Genomic DNA, 13,333 nt, shown 5'->3' on the forward strand with positions numbered 1-13,333 from the left:
AAGTCAGCTCCACTGATGGTCGTTTGATTCTGACTGTTCCAAAGTAACTATCAGATGGACAATAATAATGAACCATGTGACCATGCAGCCAGCTGAAAGTCCACATAAAGTGGCGGATTAGTATTGAATAGAATGGACTGTGTATACATCAGAAAAGTGGAAATTAACTTTGGCTATCTTTTTGTGGGGTTTGTGCTGGACGGTCACATTCACTTACTTTAATTATATTCGTATATTGTTATATACGTGGACTAATACAGAAAGCTCTTTTTATTTCTTTTTTTTTTGGACGATGAGTTAGGTAGGGCTTACTGTTTTTTAAAGATTTATTATCGAAAAGAAGATGACTAAGGAAGAAAGTTTTAGGGGCCTACATTCATTTTGCTTATTGATTAAACAGGCTTTCTAAGTTAAAGGCTATAGAGTATCAATTCGTATCCATTACACACTATTTACCAACCACTCGGAGTTTGACTGACACTGATATCAAAGTAAAACAAAGCTCCACAACTTTTTTTTTTTAAATTCAGTGTTAGGAGGCAAGTATAATGAACCAATTGTGACGTTATAAATGGCACACAAGATGTGAGGAAATGTATTGCCTCTTGTTTCCTCTTTGTCGTTATTTTCATGAAGTTTGGGTGCCGTATAAGAAAGACACATTTTGACGCTATCGAGTCGTTCGCATTACGCAATTGTGACTGCATTGTAAAGATAAGTTAATACGTTAAGACAGAAGACAAATACCCAAAGGCATGGATTATCATGGGCGGTGTGTGTTTTGTCCTTCACTTAAGTAAGGTATGCCGACCAAACAAGCCTCGAAATACAGGTATACACTTCTCGGACTATGATCATCATTTATTCTCCAAACTGCCATAGGCTTATATAATTTTTCTTTGTGCATTGTGCCAATCGTTTCGTGTACATGTAATTACAGACAAAGGCAGTTGATTCTATTTTTTAAACAATAAATTGATTAATATCTCAAAACAGGTTGGCGACTTACCCTATAAAGCAGAATCACTACATAGGACACACTAGTATTTTGTATTATTCTTCAATCAAGTTTTAGGCGACGTACACCCCTTCCAACTCCGAAGAATACTGAATCAGTACATTTGTAATAAACGGTTGAGCATGAGATTCTGTAAAGCCCATTACGAAATCATTGTTGGCTCAACGTTTATAACTTCTTCTGAAGGATCAGCGATGGGTTAATCACTTTAATTGGGCTTCCGTACGAAAGGTTATCTTCGTCTTTTGCTCGATAAAACAAGGCAACCCCTTACCGTACAGATTTTTATGAAAAAACATATATATAAGTCTTCACAATCACTGGACTTAGGAGATCTTAGGAGATTCTTCCCATCGGTCTCCTTTTTCCTCTTATTTCTCCGATAATTAATATGTTGCGTCCGGTTGTCAAAACCCGAGTAAAGGTTATACTTTTTCAACGGAGCATAACATAATTATGTTCTTACCTGAGAATAAACTGATTTACGAAGGAAATTTCCTGTCAGAAGAAAAGTTGTTCACTCTAGAATCTGCGGTCAGTGGGCGAGGCTGCAAGCCGTAACAGTTGGCACGACGCTGTCCAGTCTGTCCCTGAGTTTTGGATGACTGGCTGATTGTGATGGGAGTGGATTCACCAGCGGTTTATTCGTACGAACCCACGCATTGCTGTATTTATCCATCCCTTGTAATATTGACACTACTGATTAACATTATGTCCTGACCCCATGCTGCCTCATGGAGCTCACAACTGACTCGAAATCTGCCAATGATTTCTAACAGAGATGTTCCGATTGGCCTAGATGGTCAGTTTTTTTTTTTAATGAGAAGCTCAACTCAGTATTGTTCAAGTTGTCATAACTGTTGGGATCGAGGTATGAAACCAGAATACCGCTATGAGATAATGAACAGCAGGGGCGCATAATCAGTATCAAGTTGTCTCCGTACAAACTAACACAGCTAATTTTCTACATAAAATTAACCCGTTCCGTACTGAATTCTGAAATGCCCATATATTAATACGCAGGCTATCACGTTCCCGTAAGGAAAGGGTTAATTATGGTTGAAGCCTTGTAAGAATTGCTTTGTAGTAGGTATGTGTATGGAGAAACACATTATTCAGACAATGCTGAGAATCATTGGTTAAAATGCGCATTGGTATCAACTTTCATGAGTATGTTAATTGGTTCGTTCGATATTGTTCGATGTAATCGACAAAATCTCCTTACTCCCCTGCCAACTATTATATTTGCCTTGTTCTGATGCTGAGATGAGTTTTTTTTTTTTTTAAGTGCCAGTAATTGCAATACAGACATCGAACGAGCTGTTACGTAACAAACGTCATGTCCGTAATCTTTATCTCATGATCGTCATTTCTGCATGAGCCATTACATAGCGCGCATACACAGTATCGGGTATAAGCTGATATTGTCATTCAGCTCAATAACATTTTTTATCCAGTTCTCATTAGTCTCCCTTCCAGGCTGTTACACATTATATATTTTCATCATTCCGTCAACCACCCCAATGCTGGCGCACAATAAAACAATAGGAAAGTAATTTGAAAATGATTTTCCAACAATACCCCACATTCCCTTCAATGTAGCCACCACTGCAACTATAATACTTACTCGTACCAAAGCCCAACTTCAGAAAATGCGAACAGCTCACAGACTGCGGTAATAAAAAGGTTGCACTGGGTTCTATTTGAGTTCGTCTCGAGTGCTCACAACATCACATTAACATTACGTAACGAAAACGTGTAAGGTTTGATCAAGGAGGTTCGAGAGATGGAGTTACAACTGACTATAATTATTCAATCAGCTGTTAGTTTTAACGCTAACATAATATCGTATATATGCTGCTCGTATATCAAATGCAATGAAATTTCACCTAATGATAAAGCATATTTAAAACAAAAGTCAATACCGTTCGAAAGTATGTGCAAAAGTGTAAATCTGAGCTGTATTTTGTGAAAGTGTTTGAAATTTTACCCTAATGGAAAGCCGGTTTTATCACTTTTCTCCTTATTTCCGCCAAATGAAACTAATAATCAATGGTGTCATCTTCAAGTATAGTTCTTTGTAAATTAACATGTCAGATTAGCGTACAGACACGTACAGTTGAGTAATTTTGATACCTATTTCAGCAATATTTGAGCGATTTCTATTCGCGCACCCCCGTGCCTTTACCATTGTCTACCGCCCATCGTTTGTAAGTAGGGATAGCGAGAAGTAATTACCATCACAAAGACATATCTTCCTTGGAAAGTGACTGGTGATTATGCAATGAGACACGAGTCAATTGTCTTCGCATGTGAGCGGCAGATCCAGTTTGACACATACTTCAAATATTTTTGAGTGGCGGCTTCGAGAATGGGATCAAAGCGAACCTCCTTGGTTTGATTCAGAGCTACGTGTGCGCTGTTGGAGTCTGAAAGTATTCTGGGAGATTTAATCTAGATACTAGATAAATAGTTACATTGGAAACTGTGGTAGAAATGGACTCTGCATCTCCTGCAAATTAAAGGGATCATACAGTTTTGGTTCAGACCTAATTTCAGGTTTCTAACATTTTTTGGTGAAATAATGGGAAACTTCTTATGAAATATGAAAGAGCATGTAATTCTATGAGGAATTCAATGTTTATTTGATGAAAATTGGTTTTGAAATGGCTGAGATATCCAAAAAAGAGCGATTCTAATAAAGTGTGGGACCCACACTTCATTACAATCGCTTTGTTTTACTTTGTTTTTGGATGTTTCAGTCATTCCAAACCCGATTTCCATCAAGTAAACTTTGAATTCCTCTTAAAATGGTATGCTCTGTACTATATCATAAGTGTTTTCTTAGTATCTCGCAAAAAGTTAAAAGTCCAATTCTCATCTCCACCAATACTGTACTATCCCTTTAAGTGAACTTTCCACATCGAATCTCGACTGCAGTGACAGTCATTTGAGTTATGGAGATTTATTATTCTTATACGAGGGACCAGATTATCAGATTGTTGCTTCATTCCTCCCTATAACAAACGTATAGACAAACGCACGCACATGCATGTGCACACACTCACACAACGAAGTATCGATGGACTATTGCATCCTAACGAACTTTTGATTTCCTTCAATGAGAGTCTGTCAGTACAGTAGCCTTCTTTTTAGGCAGTTATTAAAAAATCATCCCACAGTGATCAACATTACTGTGTAACTTCATGCAATTTATCACAAAAAAAAACACGCACCTAAACACGCACATTTACACATTGTGTGCAATTGCATTCTATTTTCTTTTCCACTTATTCTCTATTGCCTTAAATTTGTACTCATTTTATAAGAAGCTCACACTGTGACACAAACGAAATGAGAAAAACATAGTGACAGTAAAAGTCGTAGTGCAGGATTTCAAAAGTATACTGCTATATTGCAATTTCTTTTATTTCAAGTTCAAGTTCAAGTTCAAGTTGATTTATTTCATTTCCAACAAACAAATAATTAGAAATACAATGAGACACTCGTATACACAGATGTCAGGAAATCAGTACCACAATGCGATGAACAGAATAACATTGTAAAAGAGCTAAAGGTAAATTATCAACAGAGATACAAATAACTGTTACGTCACTGTGGTAAAGGCAGAAATAAAATGGCTGGAAATGGAGGGGACTGCTAAAAAGCAGAGTTTGTAGAATGCAGTCCCCTCATAGAGAAAAATATATAATTGCTTAAAAAAACAATTTCCCTAGACGGTAGTAAAAAAAGAAAGAAAAAAAGACAGAGTAATACACACATACTTGCACAAATAAGGACGCACATTAACAAACACAAGGCGGCTCTCTTGTAAGGAAAGATTGATGAGAGGATAGAAAGATAGTGAGGAAGGTAGTGATTCCGAGGTAGACATGGGGGGGGGGGGGGACAGGAGAGGGAAATGGTGTTATATCATTGAATCACCTAAAAGCAGAGCAACGCCTTTAATTTCTCTTTGCATAAACACTAAGGCTAATTAAGTTGGTACATTCCACAGTCCATCCGTATTAAATCTCATCCGTTGACGGGAAGTTATTTTCCTCACTTTCGCAGAAATAGTAATAACAATGATAATAACTTTGGAACTGAAGATAATCTTTCTGCCCTTGATCCCGATATCTCTTGCTACGTGGAGGCTTTCTTTCTTTTCGAACTATTGAAGAGAACATAAATTTTTTTCAAGCGCATTCAAGTCAGTGGAAAAGAACATTTATATAATTATGGAGTGATTGCAAGAAAGCACCCAAGTATCGTATTATCAAGTTTAAAGATAGCTCTATGATTGACTTGTGTTGACAAAACGGCATATCCAGCTAAGAAAAAGCAAAATATAGAATTCTGTTTTTTGGATAATACAAACTATAATTAGAAGTGCTCCGAAAGCGCGAACCTCTTCCATGGCGATATTAGAGGGTGATCAAAAATGAAGAACCGGCAAACATCTTTTCCAAAGACCTTTATATTTGATCATGATCCGGATCACCAAAGAAAAATTAGCAAAACTCGTGCATAACTTTTAGAGTTATATTATTAACATAATGCAGAAAAACAGACGGAGAAGGACACAAGCAATCGGCTTTTTTGTTGGTTTTTGTTGGTGAAGGTAACAATTTCCTTTAAAGATGATATAAAGTTTTGGTACCTCAAAAGTTTCCCTGAGTTTCCTTACTAACACTGAGACTTACTCGCTCCAAAGTGCTCTCATGTCGTAGTAATCATGCAATAATGGTTTCGTACAATACGTGTATATTGATTCTCGCGGTACCGCGTCGAGTCAAACTAAACGGCTCGTTCGAATTTTTCAGAGCCCGCTCTGCTCTGGTACGAAACCATTATTGCATGATTACTAAGACATGAGAGCACTTCGGGGCGAGTAAGTCTCACAGTGTTAGTTATAATATGAAAGGAACTTTAACCTGAAACACAAACTAAGACAAGGAAAATCAGGGAAACTTTTGAGGTAGCAAAATTTCCGTGTTTTTAAGATAACAAAATAATGAAAATGCAATTCCACGGATTCAAATCCAGTGATTACCCGTAAGTATTTCACATCCACGAACATGTTTGTTATTTTCTGGTTGCGGTCAGCTACACGTTATTCTATTTGGTACCACAGGATCATACAAAAGTGAGTTAATTGATTTTCTCTTTCATGTATTTTTCTAAATTTCCAACGAAAGCATGTTTATGTATTTGGCTGTTATTTTTTGTCAGATACTAGTAATAAGTACATAAATCCAGTGTAATCGTGACATTACAACGTACAATAAACGTAAAGGAAAGAGGAAAGTTTCACTCCCACTTTAAAGTGACGTTGTTTGCGAGCCTCTATATTATACTTGACAATTGGTGTTGCTCTCTACTTGGAAACTGATTTCATGACTTCAAAGAAATTTTTGGCCGCTGTCGACCCGACGCCGTCCACGAAACGCTCCTTCATGTAGCCGTCCACCCATCCACTGGTCGGGTAGCGTAGGAGCGGCTCCGCGCTACTCAGGCATTTCAAGACGACGTTAGCAACGTCTTCGCCGCTCTGGTACCTCTCCAGGAGGGCGTCCCACGTTTTTCCGTAGTACGCCCCCATTAGCTGAAAGATTGACAACATTGATATTGTACTTGGGTATATTTAGTATTTTATGGCAATGATTATTTTGTTTCAATTTTATTTATCTTTTTATTTATTTACTTATTTTTGTACTTGCTGTATTCAAAAGAACTTATGTTATATTGAGAAATGAATGAAATTCAATTGAATTAATACTTTGCCTCGTGGTAAATGGGAAAGGATGAATATAGCAGAAGGTTTCACTGAATACTGTCAAATCTATGACCATTTACGGTAATCTATCAATCTGTTGCAATAAAACAACTCGAAAAAAAAAATCATCAATTTGAATCATATCATTTATGTTTACAGTAACATCTGGCTGTATTCTTGAAGGGAGCCAACAAATCAATTCATAAATGTCGGAGCTAGAACAGCAGTCAACGAGAGGGGAGAGATAAATATATATAGAGAAAAATAGATTCATTTCTTATTTTAGGAAAATTGCAATCTTGCTTAATTCTCAGTATAGATCATCTCTAAGCTTACACTAGAGTCACTTGCTAGTGGCACAGTTATTTTTTCCTAGCTGTATTAAGAAATTAATACTTAGCACGTTCAGTCTTCTAATTTGTTATTCTATCCTCACTGCAGTAATGTTGATTCTTATCTGTTTCATATCCATTTCACATCCGCAGTATGATTTTTTCCATTCCATTATTTTTGAGACTCCATTTCGACACTTCATGTCTACTGACTACTCAAGGAGCAACGCCATGGCAAGCAGAACAAGAATTCCCTTCCATTATGTCGATGAATAATGAAAATGATGATGATAATAATAATAATGATAATAATAATAATAATACTGACAATAATAATAATAATAATGATAATAATAATAATAGCAATAATAATGATAATAATAATAATACTGACAATAATAATAATAATAATGATAATAATAATAATAATAATAATAGCAATAATAATGATAATAATGATAATAATAATAATAGTAATAGTAATGATAATAATGATAATAATAACAATAATAATAATAACAATAATGATAACAATGATAATCACAACAATGACAACAGCAAAAATGAGGAATCGAAATCGGTAATACTTTGCTCGTATCATACTGGCCCACAACAAAATTTATTCAAACGTCCTTACCTTGCCTGATGGTGATTTCGGGTCAGCTGATGACGGAGCGACGTCTTGGGTGGCCTCCATTTTGTCGAGGAAATTGGTTTTCACAGGACCCGGGGAAATCGTACTGATCCTGAGGAGGTCACGATAAGGTGCATAAAGGAGTCAAACAGCGAGATAAGTTTAAGGCATTTTTAAAAAGAATTCCAAATACCTTCCTGCCACGAATATTCGATAATTGGCATTGCCATCATCGTAAGCATCATTAATAACCATAACAATTATTGATAGACTGTCTTTATCGTTATAATAATAATCGCAATGATGCTGATAATAGTGGTTTATGTGACAATAATAAGAATTATAATGATAATATAAAGAAAGATAATGATACTGATATTGATGATGATGATGATAGATAATGATAATAGTAATGATAGTAATAATAATAATAATAATAATAATAATAATAATAATAATAATAAAACCAATAATGATATCTATGATTATTAAAAAAACCTAATAACAATAACAACAAAATGATAATAATAACGTTCTTAATAATGATAATTCATTATGCAACTGTAGTTTTATTCACCCAGGGTAGTATCTTCAGTATTAGCACTGTCCTTTTAGAAGTCAGTGCTATTATCATTATCCCAACATTGCCATATATGATCTCCTAGTATCACTTGATCTATTCCCATTTTGTCTAATAGCCATTTAGTTTCAATCCACATGGTCTAATCCTGTTTCGTCTACAGCTTGCAGTTCGTCTTATGACCATTTAGAGTCAAATTGCAACTTAGCGTCATTACCAGTTGGTCTACTTCCAGATAAGCTATGCCCACTTCGTCTAATACCCACCGTTTCTTGGACAAAATGAGAAAAAGTCCAAAGAGACAAAACTGCAATTAGACCATCTAGTCTTTTGACGAAACGATAAGTATTCAAACTGGACAGTAGTCCAAATGAGAAGAAGACCAAACGGGCATTAGACGAAATTGGTAACAGACCAAGTGGGTTTAGCCGTAGTGGTGTGTTAGACAAACTGAGAAGTAGACCATCTGATAGTAGACCAAGTGGCAATAAAGCTTGTCAGGTACCCATTTGTACACCTGGGTCGAGAGGGGGGACAGAATGAGTGACACATCTTGTCCGAGGACGAATATAAGAACGACATGTAGCATCTCCGTATGAAAGTCGAGTCTTGTCCACTATTCCATGTAGTTCCCCTATGTTGTTTCGCAATACCAGCTAGTACGAATTTATTGTCTTTTCATTTATTTATTCCATTCATTTTCATTTTCAACAAAGATTATGAATATAAGTGTACAAAACATATAAAAAGAAAAAAATGTATATAATTCTACATGTATCTTACGTGGTGCAACTATTGATGGCAACAATGTCATTCTCTGTTTCCTTTTGTTTTGCTTTGTTTTGCTGTGCGTTTGATGTTTGAATTGAAATAAAAGTTCATTTAACCCTTTCCTGTTCTGGCAGGACGGCCGTACATTTTGTGCAGGCCGATAATAAGAACAATTTTAAGATCAAGAAGTCTATTAGATAGGCAAACTCGGCAACCATTTGAAATTAGGTCGCTTCTGTTCTTCGATTTTTCTATAAGTGATGTATCGTCATTGCTTTGTTCCCATTCTGATAACGCTAGAGTATACAGATTAAAATTATAAGCATAAATCACACAATCATGTGCGTACCAAATGTTGAAGGAACGCAGTTCCGGGTACAGGGTTTCCGAGAGACCCTCCAGAGCAAATTTAGTCGCGGCGTAAACATTGGCGTAAGGCAAACCTTTGCGGGGAAACATACGAAGGAAACAACGATGTAGAGTTACTTATTCCATTAGTCACACGCATGTAAAGATCATAATTATAATAATTGTTACTAGTTAGGTTAACTTACTGTAGATATTATATGTATGAATGAATGTACATAAGCCTAAATAATGAATATTGATTAATAAATTCAGAATGATTAATAATCCCCCTTCCACACCATACACCCCAAACCCTCGGTCGCTGCGTTCCCTCGCTTGCGTCTTCCTATATATTGAATATAATAATTCTAGTCCCACCCCCATCACGGAAAAAAATCCTGCATACAGCATTGCACACACACACACACACACACACACACACACACACACACACACACACACACACACACACATACAACACAACACAACACAAAGGACCACGATGCACGTTGTACCAGCACGAGAAACACGTAGACCTGCATCCTTCAAAGGTGCCAAATTATGTAATGAATGGAAACAACATGCTCAATCATCACTTACCAATAATGCCTGTGATGCTGCTGATGTTAACGATACGCCCTGACCTCCGGACCTTCATGCACCGAATTACTTCCTGAGTCAGCCGGAAAGTCCCAAGGGTGTTGGTATCTATCATACTTTTCATATGTGCCATGCTCATCTCTTCGAAAATCCCAAAGTGGCCAAAAGCAGCATTATTGACTGCAAAAGAAGGCAAGGAACGTAAAAACTCTTAGTGTTCGTATATTGATTTCTTTCACAGTCTCATTAAATAGCATTCAACGTTCGTAATATCAAATTCCCTCATTATCGAGATCTAGCGAAATGTATTTTCGTTTGCTCCTGCAACCATCGAAGATTACTTACCCAAAACATCGATGCGTCCATCTCTCTTCATGATCTCCTTGACAACCGAGACGATCTGCTCCTCCTCGTTGATGTCGAGCTTCAGGATGAAGAGTGTACTGTTGAGGGTGCTGCCCGCCGCCTTTTCCAGGTCCCCTTTCTTGGCAAGGTTCCGCATGGTGGCGTAGACCCGGAACGACTTCTTTGGATCCTGGGCTAACTTGACCGCAATGCTAAGGCCAATGCCAGAGGAGCAGCCGGTGACGAGGGTCACTCTTGGAGATGCCATGTTGCTTCTAGTACCGACGCAAAAAGCTACCCTTACCAGAAATTCTGTAAAAAAAAAAAAAAAAAAAAAAAAGGGGGGGGGGGCGTGACTGATATTTCTGGTGCCACTTCCGGGTTTCATTTCATTGTTTTTCTTTTTATTTCTTTTGTTTTTTATGAAAAATAAAGGGGGGCGTGCGCCGGTTGCGCCCCCCTCTGGATCCGCCACTGCTTACAACTGGAGTAAGAGTGGGGAAAGTGTACATTCTACAGATAAACTGGTTATCCCAACAAAGACCAAGTTGGAACAGTTCTTGCATCTATGCATAGATTTGAATATCTTGGGGCTGTGTTAAAGAGGCTACCTCATTTTTCAAATACTTTTCTCTCCTTAGAAACGACACCGGACACATCATTACCAATGGCTGATATCAGAAGTCTCTATTACTATGTATCTACGTTAAGAAAGAGAATTGAGGATAGCCTAGTAGAATTTGCGCCACTACAGAAGCCTTGCTTTGACGCAGGTTTTTATTCAAAATTCGGGCAGCGCTCGTTGCATGATCAAAGATATGTTTGTTTGTTTTTTCTGGTTTTTCTTTTTTGCCTTCTGTTTCAATCCGTCCAGTTCTCATTTTTCACCAATTCATATTTCATCGAAATTCCACATGAATTCAATGTTATGGCTATAGGGAAGCTTTCTCTGCCATGTGCTCAAGGTGACTGCGTCTGATGAATTCAAATTGCATATGAAATTGATGTTAGTATATACTGACGGAACTGAATTGAACATTATGCAAAAGTGATCGACGAAACACAAAACTGAAAATGTATATCAGCAGATTAGCACTATGCAGGTGTCCTGGGATTGGGATATAATATAATAATGTATCAAACAGATTAAAAAAGTAAATTCGATACCAAGAATTAAGTTCTTACCTGAGAGTAGAAAGAGTTATGGGCGAAATATATCAGCTACACAAAATCAGCAATCACCGGGTGAGGCCCAAGTGGTATATCAGCACGTGCGATGGTGTAACTTCTGTTCCTCAGTTATAGCTGAATTACAATGCAATAGTGAAGTTCATTCGCACAAAATATAAACGCTGCTCCATTTTGCATTATCATCATTCGTTATTGACTTAGCGGACTAGCACATTTGCTGACTCACCTCTTCCATTTTCTATTCATATAAGCTGTTGTGACATTCTCTGAAGAAGTGGGAAAAGATTAAACGAAAATATTTCGAGATTTGGTATTGGGAAAAATAAACATCTAAGCGGCAAAACGAGTGTCTATAGAAACAAGGCGATTGAACTATATCCGTAGGAAGTTGTCACGATTGTAATTTGATGTGGGTCAAAGATTAAGGACCTTACAAAGAGTTTCAAAATTATGGGTTATCTACGTGTAATGTCTCTTAAGTTTTAATAATCTTTAACTTTAGAAAGTTCTCAACGTCTTCTGAAACTGTATATCCTCTAGTAAACAACAATGATTTTAATTGTCATACATTTCAAGAAAAAAGATTCAATTTTCGTAATTTCTTCCCCCATTCTTTGAGGGAAAATTAATGGCTGAAAATGGCTGAAATTTCAGTGGATTTGTAATACGATGTTCACGTATATGAAGAGATTCATTATTGACGGAATGTTTGAAATGTGTCAATTAGAGTGTACATTCGTCACGATTTTTGTAGCCATGCAGTGTTTGATAATTGGTCTGTTAGAAATTGACGAATCACCTATCCAGTTCTGTGGGGAAAGTGTGGTAAATCTAAGTAGAAAAGTATTTCATTTTAACAAATGAAGGTACGTATAACTTGTGCCAACTCAACCTTTACAATACATACAGATAATTAAGTTTACCGATTAAAATTCCTCAAACTAGACGATATCAATTTTTCAGATAGCAACATTTATATTAAAGTAAACAAAAGAATGAAAAAAGTTGCCTTACGCTTTTACGAATCATTTTTCGTACGATGAAAACGTTAATTCAAATCTAACCCCATACCTGCAATAACATATCTAAATAACCCAAAGACTCACGTTGGCTCACAAATCCCTAAGAGAATATGGGTCTGATGTATGGAATCTTCTTCCCAATCGTTTGAAGCAATTAACATACTTCTTAATATCTTTCAAGAGTTTATGATGAAGGGTAATATTGTCCTTCTATAAACAATTTGTTTCTATATTATATTGATTTTATAAGGAAAATGATGTAAAGCAGTGTATTAACACTTGTAATAAAATTAATATATAGTTATTCTAACTTACGATTCCAACTCAGGATAGATATATATTTTTGTTAGTTATCAAACATATTGAATTTGGGTTCAAAGGGCGTAAGACTGTTCTCTTGAGCCTCCTTGGACAGATGCTTCAAAATATGCCAGTCATAGCAGTGCAAACATCTACCGAGATATTGTTTAGCAAACGTCATGTCCGCAGTCCTCATCACAAGATTATTATGATTGTCTGCATCAGTCCTTATATGTTCTGCTCTCACACCGTATGCTAATAATTATTGTCATTCAGCCCAATAGCATTTGGATCCACTTCGCTTTACTCTTCCTGTAAAGGCTGTTATATATCTCATATTTTCATTTCGTCATTGGTTTCGTCACCAAGATGTTGGGGCAACAAAAGCAACAAATTGCATTATGATTTTCCTA

At 36.6% G+C, this 13,333-nt stretch overlaps 1 protein-coding gene across 1 annotated transcript; it reads right to left on the minus strand.

Moving 5' to 3' along the window:
• Positions 1 to 5,634: 5,634 nt before the first annotated feature.
• Positions 5,635 to 11,712, minus strand: LOC139715655 (retinol dehydrogenase 8-like). Its single transcript, XM_071627212.1, has 6 exons — positions 11,593 to 11,712; positions 10,408 to 10,719; positions 10,063 to 10,242; positions 9,464 to 9,557; positions 7,767 to 7,875; positions 5,635 to 6,626 (listed from the first exon to the last, which is right to left on the minus strand). The coding sequence occupies exons 2-6, from the start codon at positions 10,673 to 10,675 to the stop codon at positions 6,399 to 6,401; spliced, it is 879 nt and encodes a 292-aa protein (XP_071483313.1). The 5' UTR covers positions 10,676 to 10,719; positions 11,593 to 11,712; the 3' UTR covers positions 5,635 to 6,398.
• Positions 11,713 to 13,333: the final 1,621 nt, after the last annotated feature.

This window comes from Diadema antillarum, unplaced genomic scaffold (genome assembly GCF_040938485.1).
Source record: "Diadema antillarum isolate AM-2024a unplaced genomic scaffold, OU_Dant_1.0 scf00000053, whole genome shotgun sequence".
NCBI lineage: Eukaryota > Metazoa > Echinodermata > Echinoidea > Diadematoida > Diadematidae > Diadema > Diadema antillarum.

What these genes read in the sequence shown, in the direction of transcription:
- LOC139715655 (XM_071627212.1), bottom strand. Translation starts at nt 10,675, where the DNA reads ATGGCATCTCCAAGAGTGACCCTCGTCACCGGCTGCTCCTCTGGCATT. An exon ending in TGGACGCATCGATGTTTTGG is followed by an intron (nt 10,243 to 10,407) that starts GTAAGTAATCTT and finishes CTTCTTTTGCAG; the next exon opens with TCAATAATGCTGCTTTTGGC. An exon ending in CAGCATCACAGGCATTATTG is followed by an intron (nt 9,558 to 10,062) that starts GTAAGTGATGAT and finishes TTCCCCGCAAAG; the next exon opens with GTTTGCCTTACGCCAATGTT.